Source organism: Pavona decussata, unplaced genomic scaffold (genome assembly GCF_977016875.1).
Source record: "Pavona decussata unplaced genomic scaffold, jaPavDecu1.1 SCAFFOLD_254, whole genome shotgun sequence".
Taxonomy (NCBI): Eukaryota; Metazoa; Cnidaria; class Anthozoa; order Scleractinia; family Agariciidae; genus Pavona; species Pavona decussata.
The window spans coordinates 4,366,605-4,387,542 of NW_028145657.1; the positions used below are offsets into that span (position 1 = coordinate 4,366,605).

At 41.2% G+C, this 20,938-nt stretch overlaps 1 protein-coding gene across 1 annotated transcript in view; it reads left to right on the plus strand.

Annotated features, from left to right (window-relative positions):
- The window catches only part of LOC146456697 (lipoxygenase homology domain-containing protein 1-like), a 50,136-nt gene that overhangs the window by 12,611 nt on the left and 16,587 nt on the right, over nucleotides 1-20,938 (plus strand). The window contains exons 12-32 of the mRNA XM_085093040.1: nucleotides 583-648; nucleotides 1,036-1,071; nucleotides 1,844-2,007; nucleotides 2,680-2,872; nucleotides 3,798-3,961; nucleotides 4,597-4,789; nucleotides 5,712-5,878; nucleotides 6,434-6,626; nucleotides 7,489-7,655; nucleotides 8,362-8,554; nucleotides 9,502-9,698; nucleotides 9,954-10,104; nucleotides 10,926-10,958; nucleotides 12,382-12,554; nucleotides 14,563-14,746; nucleotides 15,364-15,554; nucleotides 16,313-16,469; nucleotides 17,583-17,606; nucleotides 18,311-18,501; nucleotides 19,481-19,637; nucleotides 20,442-20,480. Coding sequence (XP_084949166.1) covers nucleotides 583-648; nucleotides 1,036-1,071; nucleotides 1,844-2,007; nucleotides 2,680-2,872; nucleotides 3,798-3,961; nucleotides 4,597-4,789; nucleotides 5,712-5,878; nucleotides 6,434-6,626; nucleotides 7,489-7,655; nucleotides 8,362-8,554; nucleotides 9,502-9,698; nucleotides 9,954-10,104; nucleotides 10,926-10,958; nucleotides 12,382-12,554; nucleotides 14,563-14,746; nucleotides 15,364-15,554; nucleotides 16,313-16,469; nucleotides 17,583-17,606; nucleotides 18,311-18,501; nucleotides 19,481-19,637; nucleotides 20,442-20,480 — 3,033 coding nt within the window. The remainder of the gene's footprint in view (nucleotides 1-582; nucleotides 649-1,035; nucleotides 1,072-1,843; nucleotides 2,008-2,679; nucleotides 2,873-3,797; nucleotides 3,962-4,596; nucleotides 4,790-5,711; nucleotides 5,879-6,433; nucleotides 6,627-7,488; nucleotides 7,656-8,361; nucleotides 8,555-9,501; nucleotides 9,699-9,953; nucleotides 10,105-10,925; nucleotides 10,959-12,381; nucleotides 12,555-14,562; nucleotides 14,747-15,363; nucleotides 15,555-16,312; nucleotides 16,470-17,582; nucleotides 17,607-18,310; nucleotides 18,502-19,480; nucleotides 19,638-20,441; nucleotides 20,481-20,938) is intronic.

Genomic DNA, 20,938 nt, shown 5'->3' on the forward strand with positions numbered 1-20,938 from the left:
GTTGTACAAATGTTTTTTTTTTAAGACAAATTTAATGCAGAGCATGGTTTAGCAGGGGGATAACATACTGGAAATCTACAGGGGCATCCAACAAGAAAAGTTTAGAAAACTACTTCAAATGTCTTTTTCTGTTTCCAAAGATCATTTTTAGGCTTTTCAAAGTGATGCTTGTGTACAGTGTATGCTTGCACAGCTGTTTATTTGTTAGGATTTTTAAGCTGAACTTTTGAGAACTTTGCAGATATTTTGCTAAGGATCAGATTCCCTTCATACCCAAATTTACAAGCTGCTCTTGTTTTTTTTTTTTTGTTTTTTTTAATCCTCCTGGCCTTACATTCCTACCCAGTATGGCCCTTTCTTTGTCCCTTTGAAAATGAAACAAATTATTAATTTCCGCATGCTACGGAAGTCAGAGGTACATGCAACATTTCACCGAAGGTATGGCCTAGTGTTTTATCATAACAAATTTGTGTGGCAGTGAAAAGATCTTCCAAACACTGAATCACTGAGTGGCCCTTAATTGATTTATCAGAGGAGTTGTAATAATAATTATTATTATTGTTGTTTGTAATTTTCAATCAGTTGACCAGGATGTTGTTCAGGAAGAGAACATTACTATTGTAGAGCAGGCCATGGACTCTGCGGCTGGTATGACCAATTTGTGTGGTATTATTATATTGAGCAAATGCCAATTCATAAAAAAAATTAAAAAGCTGATCTACTGTCTTACATTAATTTTCTGTACCTGAGGGGGAGTGTGCGGATCCACATTCAATAAAAGATGCCTGTGAGCACACTCAATGCTATTGTAAAATAATATTGGTTTGGCTAATGTCTGGGTATAGTCTCTGCAGTGGCCCATGAGAGATTTAAAATGAACACCATGAGGCAACTGTAATTATGTGCACATTAACAAGAAGAATCAACCGAAGACAATCAATAATTATTGTAACAGTGGTAGAGAGAGCTGTTTTTTGTGTAATTTACAGCACATGTATAATTTACTGATGCACTAATGTTTTGTACTTGTTTTAGCTCCAGAACCCGAACCAGAGATGGCTGAATATACAGGTACCATTAAATTAACTCTGAAAACTGCACTGTACACTTTCTATAAATGCCATGTGCAATGTGGAGGCAGCATGGGAAAGTGATTGGGACATCAGATTTGAAACTCAAAGGTCTAGGCTTGAAGTTCTGTTCTGGTTGCTAGCTGGAGTTGTTTCACAGGATGTACGAGTTTAACTCCTTGGCCACTCTTGTTATGTTCGATGTGTAAGGAACACACTCCTAATACAGATTGGAGTCGATCTGAGATTGTATGGGACAGTCGATTGATCAGTGAATGCATCTTGGGACACGTATCTGGCATCCCCCACAGATTTTGCAGGGGCAGATAACATTGTCAAAGAGCCTGGGATCAAGATCATCGCCTAATCTTTGATTATTACTAGTTAATACAAAAAGTCATGTAGCCAGCTGATTTTCCTCCCACCAATTTGGATTTTTAATAACAAATTATTATAATGTTTAATATCAACCAAGGGTAAAAGGTTATTATCATCATTATTAATTACTCCATGGACAGGACACATCCCAAGATGGTGCTCATGAGTTTTATTCATGAGGACCAGCGAGTAGTTAAATTGAATGATCCCCATGATAATTATTGGCACAATTTTGCCTGGCTGCATACATGTACACACATATTAAGCATTTCAACTTTGTTCTGCAGAACATAATCTTTTACACCTTCCAACCAGTAAAAAAGCAGTTACCTTGTTGCCCAAGCAGCAAAGCCCGGAATTGCCGGAATTATAAGTCTTCTTGTGTTCATTGATAGTGTCCTTCAGACTGGGAGAAGTACTGGATCCGTACACAAAGCTGCACATGGTCATTCATGGAGACAAGGGGGATACAGAGAAGATTTATCTGACTCCTAAAGGAGGGAGACTGGAACCTGGAAAGCTATACACAGTTACCGTGAACACCAAAGATGTGGGAAATGTGAGTGAATGTTGCACAGGCAACCCAACAGTAAATTTTTACTGACTCTTTGGTTAGTGAAAAGGAAAAATACTATTGTCAGGGAAAAACCCCAGAGAAGAACAAATTGCCTTCTACCATGGGCTACTCTCTTTTGTAGTGATCTTCAAATTTTCCAATGTTAAGACGTTTGAGAGGATGTGCATTATAGGGAACATGATCAAAGTAACTCCTTAAGAAGGCAGCACAAACCTTGGATTAAGTCTCTTTTCACTTAATAAATGTCAAGTTAGTTGCAATTTTACTAGTGATGTACCATCAATTTTGAGATCTAACAGACATCATCTATGGAACCACAAGGCTGGCCAGGAAAGGCCATGTTTGAGTGGAGCAATGATTCTTGCATACGCTACTCCTTACAACTACCAGCGGTGCTTTATAAAGATACCACATAAATCTTCTTGCACCATCAGTTAACACTGTTGTAAAATCCAGCAGGAAACCCTTCTATGCCTTCTCTTCCGAGTACTATTGTCTTTGTTTAGACATTTTTGTTTGTGAATGTTTGTTAATTGTCACCTGCATTTTTTTTTAACTGCATATATATTGTAGTTGAAGGTGTTATATATAGCAATCCCCTGAAAACCTTTAAATTTCCGCTGAAATCATAAAAAGCTGTTCTATATCTTTCAGATTCGTAATATCAGCCTCGGCCAGGACGGTTTTTCTCCTAATCAGGGAGTTTTTGTTGAGGAAGTGGAGATCAAAGCTCCCCAGGGACCGCCTGTGGTGTTTCCATGTCGCTGTTGGCTGGCTGAAGATGAAGATGATGGACAAACTACGCGGGTTTTAGTTCCAGGACAGTCACTTACCTCACGATATGACAGTAAGAGTGGATCAAATTCATATTTATTTATGATGTGTAGGGCCATTTTACATGGAAGAAAGTTGTCCCGCGTGGAGAGTTCGCCCTCCTTGCTGGGCCAGTTTGCTCCTAGCGATTAAAAGAGAAACTTTGCGCTCAAAGTTGACCCTTGTTCATTATTTATTCATAACCGTACTCCAACATTCTTATCCTCAGATTTCTTTCTTTTATACACTTACCATGATCACTGTTTACTTAAATTAATTTTATCTTCTTTGTTGTTAATTTTTGTTTTGCCACAATACTCATTTTGAAAGCTAACCTGGGGTGAGTTGCATAAAATTTAACATCGCGCGTAACTGCTAACGCCAGACCTTCAGCCCAGTCACATTCAGTATTTTAACGTCTGACGATAGCATTTACGCCCGCCGTTAAGTTTTATGCAACTCGTCCCTGGACTTCACGTGAAACGCGACACGCAAAGATTTGGCCCGGGGAAGAGATCCAAAGTGTTTATACAGTATGAGAAAAGTTGTTCCACCTGCCATGGTTACCGTACTTGCCAAGGCAAGACAACCCTTCCCCCAAATTGTCTCACCCACCATAGAAGAGTTGAAATTAAAGTGAAAAGTTTGATCGCTCAGGGTAACTCATGAACTCCAGTATGTATGCCTTCGGCTGCTAAAATGGGTGTCCAACAAAAGGAGGGCATTGAAATTTCACCGTTGACCCTTTTCAGGAGGGCTATGGTGGCAAATACCCTTTACCTGGGGGGGGAGGGGGGCTGGGGATTAGGCAGCGGTACCAACTGTCTCATTGAGAATAGCTTGGTTCCTACCTAGGGCATGCGCAATTGTCTTGACCTTTTCCCTTACTGGAGAAAAAGTCTTTTCAGCTGTAAAACGATCGGCCAATTGTTAATCTTGAAACTTTGTTCGAACGACAGTTGGTTTCCGGCTTGGAGAGGTACTGGATCCTGATACTAAGCTGTACATGTTGCTGTACGGAGACAAGGGAGAGTCCGGCAGGATTTATCTCTCCCCTGATGGATCCAAATTTGAACCGGATAAGTTTTACAAAGTCTCTGTCAACATCAAGGACATTGGAAATGTAAGTCGATTTAATTTACAAACAAAAATGAAAACTTTAGAGTGTAGACTCAGTGGACAAATAAAAAAAGTTAATACCACATTTTCCAATTTCATTTTAATACCTTGTAGGTCATATCGATACAAAGCGTTTATGCACCTTAAGTTTTTAAGGTTGATTGAAGGCATCATAAAAAACGCAAGTGGAACATGTAGGTGAAAAATCAAATTGAAGGCAGCAAAACGTAAGGCTAAAACGATTGTGCTATACCTTGCACAGAAGCTATGAAATATTCGCTTGTAACTTCCTTGGAATGTTGCATGTGATCGTACCTGTGGACACAGTATAATTTAGACCACGAATTACACTGTACATGCCAGCTGGCTGAAGTAAATCACGGCAACTTACGATCGACCATTTCCATATTGATTGGAATAGCCAATTCGTTTTAAAATATTCGTGATGATATAGGTAATTGCAGTGTTTTGATGTGAGGGTTTAAAACACTTCTCCTTCCTTGCTCTATATAAACACTAAATGTTTTCAGTCCTTCTTACGCGCAAATAATTCGGTCATGTTGATGAAAGACCTTTAGTAACCTTGAACAAACTGAAGATTTTACAGCACGTAGTTTTAAATAAACTTTTTATCAACAGGTACAAAAAGTTCACATTGGACACGACAGCAAGGGTCGCAACAAAGGCGTTTTTATTGAAGAAATCGAGGTCACCGCCCCAGATGCACCTAAAGTGATATTCCCTTGTCGCTGCTGGCTTGCTGAAACCGAAGACGATGGCAAAACATCTCGTGTTATTGTACCTGGAGAATCAATAACGCAACCTTATGATAGTACGTAGAACCCCTTCGTGTCCAAGGAGCAATCGTGTCCTCGTTCGTCAATCTAGCGCCTGCCATTTTGTTAATATATTGTAGGGAGGTGTGAGGAAAAAGCGCGGGAACTGACAAATGCTGTTCAGACCAGTGTCCGTTCCCAGGAACGGTATCCGAGTGCTACCCTTGAAGGTAGTTTCCGTTCTCGGGTACGGTGCCCAGATTTTTGTTCGAGCAGCGACAAAGAGCTATGTTCAGACTAGTCCCCGTGCCCGAGAACAGTACCTGGTTGCCTAGTCTGAACGGAGCGTTATGTTATGTTCACACTTGGTGCTCAAGCACTAGTGCCTGGGCACCGAGCACAAAATTGCAACGCGTTCACACAGGGAACCGGTGCATACTTCAGTGTCCGTATACAAGGTTTAGACCTTGTACTCGGGCATGGACGCCGTGCTTGAATTTTGGCGTGGATGCTAGATAAAAAGGTGCGTTCACATTAGTGCCAGCGAGAATCGTACTCCGACACTGTTAATAATTAATGATAATAAAATAATTTTATTAATTTCTATTGCGCAATTATCAATATAAATTTTCAATTGCGCATTACAATATCATCATAATACAAATATATAAAAACACAAATGTAAATTTAAATATATAAATACTATAAAAAGGCTTGTCTAAAAAGATAAGTCTTGATTGCCATCTTGAATTTATTAATTGAATTTAGGTCCCTGATCTCACTAGGAAGCTCGTTCGATAATTTGGGGGCGGCCACGAAGAATGATCGGCCTCAGAGAGTCTAGCGAGACTTCAATGCAGGACAGTTAAACGCCAAAGACTGTTCTCGAGAACCAAACTTGTGAACATAGCCTTAGCTTATTACATTTTGTTATTGGGAAACCGTCCTGAGGGGTACACGTTTTTATTCTTTCAACAGTCGCATTCCGTCTTGGAGAAGTTCAGGACCCTCATGCTAAATTATACTTGATTCTTTACGGACGAGAAGGCGAGTCAGGGAAAATATATCTTGCTCCATCTGACGGCAAGAAGTTTGAGCCCGGAAGACTGTACACAGTGTCCGCAAATATCAGAGATATCGGACCGGTAGGTCGATAAGTTTGATATTTTCTTAGTTAAACATATAAGCAAAGAGCTCCAAAGTTATGCGTTTTACAGATAAAAGTGGCCTGAAGTGTCGCTGCGTACATTTTCAGTTTGTCCCTCAACTCAAATCCTAAACGTCATGTTAATGTTACGCAGGGTTTTTTCTTGAGTGCGGCACTTTGCGAATACGGTAAATAAAAACCTACAATGGCGCATGAAATTACACTTTTTTCGGACATATTTAACAAGGAAGACTAAGACGTTCAACAATTGAATACAGTACCTTTTGCAAACATGGTTATATCTGAAGCCCCCTAAAATCTTCAAAGGGGGCCTAAAGGTAACCTGCGAACGCAGACGTGTTTCCGGCTGTCGCTTCTCTCCGCCAAAAGAGAAACGGAGAGAACCAAATTAGGAATTTTAGGTGGACAGAAGCGACAGCCGGAAATACGTCTGCGATCGCAGGCTAGCCTAAAGGGCCCTCAGAATGTAATTTCATGAATAAAACCTTACTATACCCAGTTTTTAAGCACTTTCTCTTTGCGGTGAATTCAGGTTGAGAAAATAAACATTGGAAATGAAAGCCGTGGTCCGGGTCATGGTGTTTTCGTGGAAGAAATCGAGGTAGCTGCCCCGAGTGAAGAGGCAGTGATTTTCCCCTGCCGCTGTTGGTTGGCTGAAGATGAAGGAGACGGCAAAACTGCGCGTGTTCTGGAGCCAGGAGAGACTGTCAACCCTCCATACGACAGTGAGTATATACTGAGTAAACAAATGGTGATTTTGTTTTGTAAAATACTGTGAATTCAGGAAGTATTAATCTCGTAAAAGTAACAACAGCATCCGCCATCGTTCCTGGCATTCTTGTTTTGAAATGGTTGAACATGTACTTGTAATATGGAAAACGCAATACCATCACGAAGGGATTTGAATGTATTGCAAGGCGTAGTGAAGCGGTTTACGCGTTTGCTTTTATAGGTTTACTTTACTACACTCTGTGATTGGTTATGACAACTCGTGCCACTATCTCAACCAATGAGAAGTAAATACAAAACCAATCGTGCCTCGATCGCACGGGTTTTCCCGCACTTGGCACTGGTATTTGCTTCTAATTCTGATTGGCTCGTTACGTTGTTTACGTCTATTGTCATTGGCTAGAGTAATTACTTTGGTTTTTGTTTTTTACAATTGAAAACCGCTCTAAAATTTACCTAATTAGCAAAGTCTAGGTCTGAGGATATTTTTATTAGTATCTTTTTAGTTGTGAGAGATACCAATTTGCCTAATTTGGTTCATCGTTCCAACATGGTTTTGTACTTTCAAAAACGGGTGGTTGTTGAAGAAAGTACAGCAAGGCTTGTGCGTCCGTAGTTCAAAAGCAGGAATGTTTGTGGGAAAAAGAATTTCGAGGAGCCCCCAAAGTAGGAAATAAACCCACTAAAGGAAACCTAAAAGAAGCGACATCAGCTATAGCTTGACGTGCTGTCTAAACAACCCGGGATTTTTTTCAGTTTTTGCGAGTTTTTGTGGAGCAAGTTGATGGAGTAGTTGTGTATTTTGTCCTACTCTGGATTCCAATCGATTTCATGTTTTCTTTGTTTCTTTTTTTCCAGTCCTGTTTCGTTTAGGAGAAGTTCTTGACCCCCGCGCCAAACTATACATGATTCTGTATGGAGACAAAGGTGAATCTGGCAAGATATACCTCACACCTTCCGACGGCACTAAATTTGAACCCGGCAAACAGTACAGAGTATCAGTCAACATCAAGGATATTGGAAAGGTACGGTTACAGTTAAAATCATTACTGCAGTTTCGGTCAAATCCGGGCATATGTTACAAGGTCGGTTATAGAGTTGTTTTGATGCAAATTGGGCAGCTATTTTATTGGTGATTGTATATCGCTTGAGGCGTGTAAACCGCCTGTTATTTGTGGTAGTTTGCTTGTAATATTTAGATGCCTCATTAAACCACTACAGTTTTCTGAGGTGATCCCTCAGGGCAGCTTTCATACGTAGAATCACTTGTAGTTAATACAGGTGCTATGAAAAAATCCCTTCAAAAGTCCCCTGGAAATTGGAATTGTGAATTGAAGATTGTTACTGATCAGGAAGTGGAGCAGAAGTGAACGGTTTGTTGGTGCATCGCTCTTTTCGTATTTCACTTATATTTCTCTCGTGCTGGTCTCAGCCGTGTTTCCTTTCTTCACAAGATTAAGATTTTGTTAAACAGTATTTTCCATGCCTATCTAGTCATTTAAGCCCTCATTTCACTTCAGTATGCAGTAAAAAAAATAACAAATAAGCAAACAAACAGACAAACAAAAACAAAACGCTTGCCATTCAAAGGAAAGTTCCAGTATTGTTGTTTATTTTACATCAACCGAATCGTCAAATTTGCGAGATTTTTCCAGGTTTGAACGCGTGCGCTCCTAGAGAGCCTCAGAGTACCAAGAAGCAAGCGTTAAAGTTGTTGTGTTTCACCCGCAGATCAACAAAGTGTATCTGGGTAATGATAGTCATGGCCGGGGGCGAGGAATATTTGTGGAAGAAATTGAGATCCGATGTGCAGACGAGGAGCCAGTGGTTTTCCCCTGCCGCTGCTGGTTGGCTGAGGATGAAGGAGACGGCAAAACAGCCAGAGTTTTAGTACCTGGTGAAACGATTCAACCGCAGCTAGACAGTAAGAAACTGCTCACCTTGTAATGATTACAATGGTTTGGTTTGGTTTGGTTTGGTTTGTAGAGGCCAATCTCGTACCCAGATAGCCTGCGAACGCGGACGTATTTCCGGCTGTCGCTTCTCTCCGCCGAAAGAAGCGACAGCCGGAAATACGTCTGCGTTCACAGGCTAATACCCAGATTCCTCAGGCCCTTCTGTTAGGGGTTGGTCGCTTGGAGAGACCCTGGGGAAATCGAAAAAAAAAACCCGCATTTTTAATGACTCTGCCTTTCACTTGCATTTTTACTTCGGGATTTCTGCGGTGATAAAATTCCAGTTCTCTCTTGGCGTCCAACCGCTTGCCAAAGAGCCTGAGGACTCTGAATACGAGATTGAACAGTCTCCCTCCAGGCTACCAACCGCTGACCAGAGAGCCTGAGGACTCTGGATAGGCTTCTGCATCACGTTTCGACCAGCTAGGGAACTGAAACGCGATAAGCAAAACTTTGAACATAAAAGTAGATTCAACCGCGTGCATACATGTATACTGTTGGTAACTGAGACAATGGCCTGGCTAAACTGAATTGCTGGAAGGAACCTCTGAAACTCGGGTTAACGCTAAAAGCAGGAGGCATGTATAGATTACCTGTAAAAAATAGAACTTTTGTACTAATAAACGACGACTGAAAAGATGATGACTTCTGTGAATTAAAGATGTCTGAAATGATCTGCACTCACCAGAAAATAGCATAAAGATGGTCACTGGAAATTTGGACGGATTGAGCTATTAAAGTTGGTGATAATTCCCGGGTTAAAACTGTGGTTTAAAATAAGCAGTGAGGAACGCTTTGAACAAAAGTCGTAAGTTAGGTTGATTAGAAGTTTAACCTGAGATCAGGCTTTTACGTTTTGTGAGGCACTGGACGTTTTTTACAGGTCACTACAACTGCGTCTTTTTATTGTATCTAGGTACCTTATACAACATGACGTTTGAAACAGAAGACGTTCCCTTCGCCGGCACCGACGCCACTGTCTACGTGCAACTGTTTGGAGAGGATGGACAAACAGAAAAGATCGAGTTTAAAAGTGAAAACAAACAAGAGGCACCAAAGTTTAAGCGCGGGAGAATTGATAAGTTTGCAGTGGAAACGTCTGATGTTGGACAGGTCAGTGGAGGCTGAGCGCATTGAACAAAAATCAGTGATCAAATTTTCGCTGCTCTCTCATTGGTTGAGAGAGTGGCGTAATTTTTGTTAACCAATCCAGGGCAAAAAACTTTATTTTTATTCCACTTGTCCATTGGACGAGTAACGTTCAGATTCTGGTTGTCCAAAGGCAACTTAAGCAAACACGACATTACTTACCAAACCAAACATTTATATTTTCTGTCTTCGTTAATAATTCTGGCGTTTTGTTTTCAGCTAAACAAGATCCGTGTTGGCCATGATAATACCGGCCGTAACCCTGAGTGGTATCTGAAGAAGCTGACGATTGAAGTGCCCTCCAGGGATGAAACTTATTGTTTTGAATATAATAACTGGATTGCTGGCGAAGAAGTTGACTTGGATCCGGGTAAATATCTTGTTCTGACCAACCGCACCCCACCCCATCTCCCTTTTGCGTTGGTTACTGAGAACAGTTTTATTTGAAATGTCCAGTCCTTAACCTTCCCTGGGTCTTCAGTCCTGTCCAGTCTAGTTTTCCGCACTTATCCTTTACTACAGTCGAACCTCCACTAACGGCCACCTCTCCACAACGGCCACCTCTCTATAACGGCCACATTTTTTTGTCCCGGCGGACAGTCCATACATTAGCTCTTGTTTAAACCTCTCTACAACGGCCACCTCTCTACAACGGCAACGGCCACCAAAGTGCGTCCCCAACTGCCAAAATAACCTCTCGACAACGGCCAGTACAGTACTTTTTTGTCAAAAAACCGGGTCAAAAACACATTTTTTATAAACCGATGCAGTAATCCACATTTGTCTTCGGAACATTACGTTTCTGTATCCATTTTAATGATATACGTATTTTGACTGTGTTCCATTTATATGCTGAAGTAAGCATAAATTGTCTACAATAATATAGCGAATGTTGCGAACCTTGCTCGTTTCGTCTTTTTAACATTTTGATTCGAAACATTATTTACGTTTTATTTTGTATTTCTCCTCTATATATTATTTAAGATTGGATTGCCATAATAAACATGTTGTACTTCCCGAAAAAAGGTGTCATATTACACCCCTACCTCCCCATAACGGCCACCTCTCTACAACGGCCACTTTCGTCTGTCCCCAAGGTGGCCGTTGTGGAGAGGTTCAACTGTAATGATAAAGTCGCTGCATTGTAGCGCACGGTAGATCGCTGTTTTTATGGTGCTTTTTCCTTTTCAGTGGACGAAAAGACTCGAACAGAACTCTACACAAGTAAGTGCATTCCTCGTATTTTATTTTTATGGGATTAAAGGATGTGCAAAACGCAGGGCCGGGTTGTTCGAAAGCAGATTAACCCCAATCCACGATTAAAAGTTAATCGAGGTTTTCATCTCGCTTGTTTAAAATGGTTTAAAAGGCTAATTTCAAGCTAAAGGTAAAGAAAGTTTAAGTGAAAACTGAGGGACAAAAAATCTTTTGGGAGAATCTTTATTGATCAGTAATTAAACTCAAATCAAAGTTAACGCTAATCCAGGATTAGCTTAATCGAGCTTTGAACAACTGGGTCCAGGGTTGACAGTTTGATTGTCAAGTGCAAAGAAAGAGTTTGAAGTGCAGTAATTGACCAGCATTTTATCAAGATGAAGTGTTTTCATGGGTTTTATTAAGATTTTGAACAGTTATTCACGAGTTTAGTGCACTGTGGCAAGGTAGTAAACTTGGATATACAGGTGTATATGGTTTTTTTTTTGAAAAATTTGGTTGAGGTGTTAAAAGTAGACGGGCGAAGTCGTGTTCACTGAGAGTCGTCTACCCGGTGCCTGCATGCAGCAACTTTAGTTAGATCGCTATTTTCATTTAAAAATGAGTTCCAAGGAAGTTTTTCAACACGGCGAGTTGACTGGGTACATCCAGGTGTAAAATAGTCAACCTCACAAACTCGTCAGATTGATATCCCACCCCAACAGGGTACGTTCCGATTGTTTGGGTCCCCTAGAGCGGGCATATTCAACCGCTAATGGAATCAGCGTGTCATAGACATTTTGTAATATCCTTTTGGCTGCATTCAGATTAGCCTCACTAGCCTCGATCAATGTGAATTATTCTTTTAATTTTTGAACTCAAGAGCGAGTTTAGTGGAACTAATTTGAATGCAAACAAAAAAAAATATATTAAAATGTCAGCCATTTTTGCATAGGGCCTATGACGCTTGGTGAAACCCTCATATTATTCCGTGCTCATTACCACAGGGGTACTTATTAGTCTATCATCACTTCCTTAAATTCTGGAGCCTTGAGAGACGGCTGTGTTTATCAGCAAGCGACACTCTTACGCGATAACCTACAAGATAGGCTTTATTCAACTTCAACTTTCAACTTTATTATGTGTTTGTATAAATTTACATTTACAATTTCTTGGCGCCGCAGGTAACAAAGCTAATCTAGGCGGGCCAGGATGAGAAAAAGAATACATTTATTTGCTAATTTTAAAGAAGGCAGACTGAGCTATGATATCAAAGATACAAGAATAAGGAAAGGTTTTTGGGAGGACTAAAATAATGAAGAACTTTTTTTTGAGCTCACAGGAGAAAAGACAAGGAAAACATGAAATAGGGTAGGAAGGAAAGGAAGACAAAACGGTAATATACAACTATTTCAGTTGTGATTTGACTTTTGTCTCTTTTTTGCGTCCATAGTTCATCTGAAGCTGGGTGAAGTTGCCGATCCTTATGCCCCCGTGTGGATCCAGCTTGTCGGCGAGAAAGGAGAAAGCGGACAGATTCAGATCAAGCCGGGGTATGGTCCCCAGGACAAGTTTGAGAAGGGTCGCATTTACAAAGTAGTGGCTAGGGTGGCTGATATCGGAAGGGTAAGTGAGGTGGCAGTGGGGGTAATCCCGGGGGTTCTGTCCCTTCATCCCATTGTGTGGGCAACTACTCAACGGAATCCTAATTTGTTTACTGACGTGGACATGGTGGATCTCAGTAACGTTGAAGTCGGTGATTGAACTCCCAGGGTGTGACTCTAATCAAGTGACAGCTCTCGCGCAGTACATGACGTACTTCCCTGCGGTAGTCGTCATTACGTTTAACATGTTTTCTAACTGTTTAGTTTAGTGGTGAAATCCTTCAGCAAGTCTTTTTAAATAGAGTCAAAACTCTTGATGTACCCAGCCGTTGTGTTGTACTGAATGGCAAACGATGGTTGGTTCATTCAAATGAACGCTGTAAATATGTTCCCTTTCAGGGGCGACATTGTGCTTCGGGAGTGATTCGTAATTCTTTACTAACAGCTATTATAAGTCTTAAAACTATTGACACGCTAACGTGCAAGTAATTAATGAATTAACCATCTAACTATTTAACGGCAATAAGTAACCCTTTCGCAACGCTTTTTAATCCTTCGCTTTGTTAATTGTAACCCTCCCCTCTCCCCTGTGTACAGATTGTAGATGTTCGAGTGGGTCAGACTCAGGCTGTAGATAATGTTTCCCCGCGGGGATCCTTTGAAGAGGTAGGGGAGCCAGTTGTGTCCTTTGTATGGTGGGGTGGGGGTGAAAATTGGTTCTGCACTGTATATTGTCCCTGATTTTATGTTGTGCCATCTTCTGATCAACTTGTTCCTTGATATTTTTTAGCTGAGGCTTTCAAAAATCCCGATTGAAGAAAAGATTCTCGAAGTTATCTACGCAGCCAGACTCTTGCGAAAAAAAAAAACTGAAAAAATTCGGGCTTGAACGAAATTTGAATCCATGACCCCTGTGATGCCAGTGCAGTGCTCTACCATAGCTTGATAGCTCAGTTGATAGAGCACAGTACTGCACCAGCATCATAGAAGTCATGGGTTCAAATCCCGTTCAAGCCTGAATTTTTGTCAGGTTTTTTCGCAACAGTCTGGTTGCGTAGATAACTGCGAAAATCTTTCTTCTATATAATCTTTCATCCGCTGTGCCTATACATGTTTCATATCTATTCAGTACCGCCGACCGGTTGGCTCAGTTGGTAGAGCACCGGGCTCCCGTGCGGGAGGTCGTGGGTTCAAACCCCGGCCGGACCAACACTCAGGGTCTTTAAATAACTAAGGAGAAAGTGCTGCCTAATAACATCTGCAAACGGTTAGACTTTCTAGTCTTCTCGGATAAGGACGATAAATCGCAGGTCCCGTCTCACAACCCTTGTTCATGATTACTTTGTGGGACGTTAAAGAACCCACACACTGTTCGCAAGAGTAGGGGACGTAGTTCCCGGTGTTGTGGTCTGGCCTTCTATCTTTCACACTCATGCTTGGGTTAAGTGGATGGGTGGGTGAGATCGAATATGGACCGATAGCGGCTGCCAGAGGCGCCTTCACATGCTGACGTCCGATCTCACCCCACAGAAATGTAAACCGCCATGAGACTTGGTGATATGTGCGGTATATAAGAATTCATTCATTCATTCATTCATTCATTCATTCATTCATTCATTCATTCATTCATTCATTCATTCATTCATTCATTCATTCATTCATTCATTCATTCATTCATTCATTCATTCATTCATTCATATTTTGTAACATGTTTCTTATTTAATCTCATGGTGGGTGGTATTTTTAGTGCAAACGTGCACAGTGTATTCTACAAAGTAATAGCGATTGTACAGATTCCAGTTACATGTAGAAATCTACAAAGATCTCTAATGGAAACTGATATTGTTTACTTTTTAAAATAGCTTTTGAGCCCGGTAACCTGTTGAGACGAGAAACAGGCCCGAGGCTGGTTATAATATTTTGTTTCTTTTATTTTTACCGCGCATTCTGTTCCCCCACCCCTTTTTTAGCTGAAGCGTCCTCGTTTTGTAGAGATGTAACATTTCTTCACCCTCCCCACCCTGATATAGATCTTGGATGTCAAAGTCGGCCAGGATTTATCTGGGGCTCCCAGTAAGGGACTGTACGTGGAAGAAGTCGTAGTAACAGCCTCCCGTGGGGACGGGGTCGTGTTTCCTTGTAAGTATTGGACTGGGGACGAGGATAAAGTGACCGTGGAACATGTGCAGGGGACTGAGGCAGAGGTGCCACTCGGTGAGTCAATTTGGAGACCTTTTGGCGGGAAAACGAGATGGCCTTTGTCATTTTACTACGAGTTTTTCCAATAGACAAAGAGCGCGCGCAAGTAAATCAGTGTCATTTTGGCGGGAAAACGAGATGGCGATCGTCATTTATTACGAGTTGTTGTGAGAACGGCGTAGTGGCGAAAAGAAGTCCTCGAAACGCAGCTTCCTGGGATAGCTCTCTTCTTAGTACTTCGCTAAAAGCTTAATGTCAAGTCTCGTATTTGTTGTCGTACTCTTACTAGAATCTATAGATCTCTATCGTGAAACGAAATATTCCGGCATAAGACATTATAACAAAGAAGCGCGATTTACATACTTGAGGTACACAAATGCCGGACATGTATACGCTCTGATTATTATGGTTATGTTATATCAAACTTAACAAATTTCTATCAAAAAACACAAAATGGCATTCGAACAATTTTTAACTGCGCGGGAATTGATCTAAGTTGCTTTGCAACTTTTCTTTTGCAGTTTTGCATAAGCATCTCTACATTTGGCTGGCTAGTGGTCAATTGTTGTACAACAATAATAAACGAACAGAACTCCTTACATTCGCTGACTAAAAAATTATGTTTGTAACAGATACGACGTACCAGGTGACCTTCAAAACTGGCGACAGACCAAACGCTGGCACCTCGGCTAAAGTTCAGTTTGAATTGTTTGGAGACCAAGGAAAAACAGAACCCATCCAGCTCAGTGAGGACAGAAGCCTGCGTCTGTTTGAACGAGGAAACAGCGATAAGTTCAAAGTCGACACTCGGGATGTTGGAAAGGTGCGTATTTGCTACAACAGGGTTTATAGTGCTTTTTTGTATTAAGTGCATGTCGTAAAACCAAAACCAATAGTAATCACTCTGACCAATCAGAACAGACGTAAACAGCACAATAAACCAATCAGAAGTCGAAGAGCCGGAATACATGCGGGAAAACGCGTGCGGACAAGTCGCGAGTGGTTTTGGTTTGGTAGAGAGAGTGGCGCGAATTTTGCTAACCAATCCGGCACAGCGCGTCATAAAGCAAAATCAAAGCTAACGTGAAATTTCTTTCGACACTCGCTCTAGTACTCCCGAAATGACTTTGCCTTTCCAAGTCATCCAAACAACCGACATTTTCTCCATATCCATAACAGCTACTGAAGCCTTCAAAATTCACCAATTCTTCGGCTGACGGTGACGTCACAGTTTAACACTCCCCCCGCCCTTAGTTTACGTCTCGCAGAAAACGAATCCGCAACCTCAGTATCAGGCTTTGGGGGGGGGGGGGGGGGGGAGGGGGAGGCTCCCCTTAAAAAGGCCTGATACTCAAATTAATAAATTCCCATTCTACGGTTTTACACATCAGCAGGAAACAGGATCACGCCTTTAGCGGTGCTACGCTCATGTGTTCCTGTAAGGCGTGTTTAGAGCTTAAAACGGTGAAAAGTAATCATGTTTATATTTATAGGGAGCCAGGCATAACTGGTGCCTTCATTGGCGGTGATTTGGCGCCATTTGTGCGAACCGTTCGTTCTCAACTTTTGGTTTCGTTTCAGATTGAAAAGCTTCACGTCAGCCATGACAATTCTGGCTATGATCCGGATTGGTACCTAGAGGAAGTGACAATTGATGTGCCTGATAAAGGAGAACAGTACATCTTTCCATGTCACCGCTGGCTGACTGGCACTCAGCGAGATGCTGATTTAGTTCCTGGTGTGTTTAGACTCTCTCCTTTCAGATAACAGTTCTCTCATACTTGGTACCCTTACTAAACAAGAAACCTTTCTGTTTTAATTGACTTCTAAATGCATTGGTATCTGTTGCAAGCCTTTCCCTCTTTGAAAGAGCACTTAACTTCAAAATAGTAATCAAACTAGGGGAAATCAGAAGAAGCTTTAAGTCAAACCAGATCGAAAAAGAAACAAGGCTATCGAAACAAGCTGTTGACGAACATTCACTTGTAGTGAATCATGATCACCGAGTCAATCAGAACGATTTCTCTCACAAACCACCTTGTATAGCACCATAGGACTCCTCAAAATCATAGAACCACCTTGTACAGCACAATAAATAGCACCACACAGCAAAGTACTGCTCAGTAGCTTTCATTTGAAAAGTCACACTTCAGGATTTCATCTACAGACTGACTGACTCAATAGGTGGTGCATAGGTTTTAAAGTTTCATCTTAGGAGTTAACTAGAAATACGTGACTCGCAAAACCTCGCAAAGCTTGGGCTGGGTGGAAAGCCCTCTTTACTCGTATTGTAGCATCAAATGAGGAGATTAAAAGGTTTCTGAACATAGCAACTATTTTTATGAGCATGGTCTTTTCGAGGTTCCACAGGCTATTCCTGACGCGACGAAATGAACAACGTGCGTGAAGCGTTGTCGTGTTCGATGAATTTATTTCCCACAGAAAATTATTTTACCGCGGCTACAAAACGTGTTATTTCTTCAATGTAATCTTTCACAAAAAAAGATTTCTGGAAGAAAGGGAAAAGATTCTGGAGAGATAGTTCTGTATCCAGTGAATTGATGAACATCGGAGTTTAAATTTGACCCGCACGCAAGCCTTCCCGATGTATGCAAATTTTGCTCCAGACGACGCCAGACAGTCTGACGTCATTCATACTTTGTTTTTCACTGTTGCTAGGCAACAGTGCGGACACCTTCAACGAAATATATAAATATATTTTTCGCTCGAATTCGCGCGGCTTAGGTCCGCTCGGGCCGGCTCGGCCCGACAAATTTATTGCCCTCGCTTCGCGAGGAATTAATTGTATAAAGGAAGTCGAGATTAAAGTTACTTTTCTTCATTTTTGCAGCTGAAACAAAGGATTTGTCGCAAGGTAAGACGAAAACACAAATTCCTTTTGGTAACAAATAAGTAATTTGAAACAATTAAGAGTCAAAGTGGTAGAATGATAAAAAAAAAATGGCATAAGCTTCATATCCCTTGCTCGTGATATGCCAATCACTACATCTTTCTTAAATCATATCCGAGCTGTAAATTTACCGTCTCTCTTTTTTCTCACCACGTAGAACACTTCAAACCTTGCTGATCCTAGCAGCAAAATCAATATAAATGTCCACGTATGATGCCGAGTCCGAGAATAGAACGCGGGCCACATTGGTAGAAGGCGAGTGCCTTCACCTCTGTACCAGCCCTGTTTTCACATATAGATACAGACCTAGTTAATGACCAAGCTCGGCATCAGTTTTGCTTGTACCTCAATGATAAGAGTATCGCCCGCTGTGTATGGAATAAATCACGTGTTCTTTGTCTCTTCGCTTATGGTTATTACCGTGAGAAGGCTGGTACGAGTAAGGTGTTGTGGGATCGTTTGTGTTGAGGGATGGACATCGCGCTGATGAATAAGTGCATTTTTCGCCATTTTCTCGGGATAGCGTAGCTCTTGTTAAATAGTTTTCACCTAAAAGAGTGGTTCCTTTACAAAGGACTGCCGAGAAATACAGTTATTCATCGGCGCAATTTCCATCCGTCCACCCGTGCCAGTTCTTATTTCTTTCGGTATGTTTACTTGATCAACAGAGGTTGATTATCGCATCATGGTGAAGACAGGTGATGAAAAAGATGCTGGCACAGATGCTAATGTTTATCTGCAGATGTTTGGTGAAAAAGGAAAGACACAGAACTTCTCTCTCAGAGAAGAAGGAGACAAGAGACGGTTTGAGAGAGGACGAATGGACAAGTTTCTGATCCGTACACAGGACATAGGAAAGGTAATCAGGAGTCATGGTTTGTTTTTGTTCGTGAACTGATGAAAGGCCATCAGTTATTTCATTTACAGTAAGCAGTTACAAAAAGAAAACTTACATGGGGTCGGTTTCTGAAGAAACTGGGGTGATGCGTCGGTGGGAAAATGAAAACGAATATATGGTTTTATTAACTATAAGTTAAGATAATTTGGCTACCGAAGGAGGATTTGAGAGCCGAAGTTTCGATCGCTAGCCTCTAGTCAGAAGAAGGATTCGCTGAGCTAACACTCGAAACGTCAGCTCAATAATCTCTCTACGGTGGCCAAATTACCCCCCCCCCCCCCCCCCTCATCAACTTAGTTGATAAATCCATAAATTCGTTTTCACAGTTCGATAGTTCAGTTGGTAGAATACTGCACCGGTATGATATCGCGGTAACGAACATAACTACGCTGATAGTCTCTCGTGTATGAAGTCTTTGTTGTAAAATGAAATTCGCCATAAAACAAATTTATAAAACGTACCCGGAATTTAATGTGATGGACGTCCTTCCAATCCAGGGTAACTTTGTCTAAGGCACAACTTCGTTAACCCAGATTCCAGCTGAATGGAATATTTCAGAACTGGTTGTTGGCAAAAACTTTGTCTAAGTGATACGGCAAACAATGTGGTCTGAGATGCTTTTAGCTTTCCCGTGATCTTCAAATTAAATAGAGCCCTTTTTACAGATAAATTTTTTCCTTCGCGCTTTTCTTAATTTTCTCTAGAGGCATTTTCAGACAGTTCTATAGTTTCTGCCCAAAAACTCAATTAGAACAATTATAATTATGTGAAAAATGAGAGGTCTCCGGACACAAGCTTCCTACCCGGGAGGGGGTTAGTATACCTTATGGTCACGAAAACTTGAATTTAGTGGCGGTCACGTGAGACCGTGCTGTCGACATCCTACCCAGTCCAACCCACTTGTCACTGACTTGTTTCACTTTATTTTGTCATTATCCAGCTAAACTCAGTGCGCATCAACCGGGATAACAAAGGAGTCAAGCCCGGCTGGCTGCTGGACAGAATCACGATTGATGTGGATGAGAAAGACGAACATTATGTCTTCTACTGTAACCGCTGGCTTGGAGGCTCGGATCCTGCACTCGACTTTACTCCAGGTAATTGTAACGGCCTTATTGCGCATGCTTACTAGTTGAACGTTGTTTCCATGGAAACCAAAGGGACAGATTGCAGTCGACCTTTTTACAGAGGCAGAATAAATGTGATTTTTTTTTTTATCTTTTCGTGGAAAAATAACACAAAGGCGGCATATAGGTTCGACTTCGGTTGGGAGAACTCGGATTTTCTTTTTCCGAGTATGCCTGTTTCATTGACTGAAAAAAAAAATCCTCTATCATTTATCCACCAGGCTTAAAATATAACTACGATTGTCCTTGGGCTTTTTAATCTGCCGAACTTGCCCTCTGGAAACTTGTTTCATAATGCTACATAAGCTTGGAAACTTATTTCACAGTGTTTAATAAACTTTCAAAAACTCATTATTGTTATGAACTCTCGTGACACACGCTTTTCCAGGAATGTTTTTGAAGCCGTTCAAAAAACTCGCAGCACGTGTTTTGTCGGGTCTAAAACCACTCGGCTGCACCTCGTGGTTTTAAATCCCAATAAAACACTGCTGCTCGTGTTTTAAACATTACTGGAAAGTTTATAAAACAATGTAAAAAAAAAATGATTGCATAAGCTGCTAAGAAGGACGTGCACTGTGCTGCAGTGACTGTCTGGTCGTATTTTAGACGAAGACTGGTTGAATAATGGGACCCTTTGGTCTCAGTGTACTGCCTGCAGTAACAAGACGTGTGATTTAATTGAAGAAAAGTTTTGGACCATATGGTAGTCGAAAGAGACGCCTTTTATAGCCACATGTAAGTAAATTATTTAACTTGATTGTTGTTGTTTTTCAGATGAAGGTACTTTACGAGGACAAGATGGCATGTACACAGGTATATTAAGTTACAAAGAATTTGTCATAAGCCCTTGACTACTTTTTTTGTACATGAACATATGATTTCTTCAGGGTGGTCTTAGTGAAGTAGTCACCTCAAATGTACAAACAGGGATCTTGTGCGCCCGCGATTGAGGGTCATCAGTCCTGTTTCCAAGTAACAACTTTAGAAGAATGTTAGCAGCCTTTCCATCGTCCTACTGCACCTTATTCAGCCTTCAAACGAAAACTGCTGCTCTGATAAAGATTTAAATGTTTTTAAGCCTAGCTGAAGCGAACGCAAGAGTTAACGGGATGAGTTGTTGTTGAAACTCTGTAAAGGGGCACGAAATTCATTATGAGGGTATAAGAGATGTGACCCAGCCAGTTCGAGAGTTAAACAGAAAGTTCAAACTCTGTGAGAGTGAATATAAGTTTTTGAAAGCATGCGAGAGGCCAAACGACGGTTGGAGTTAA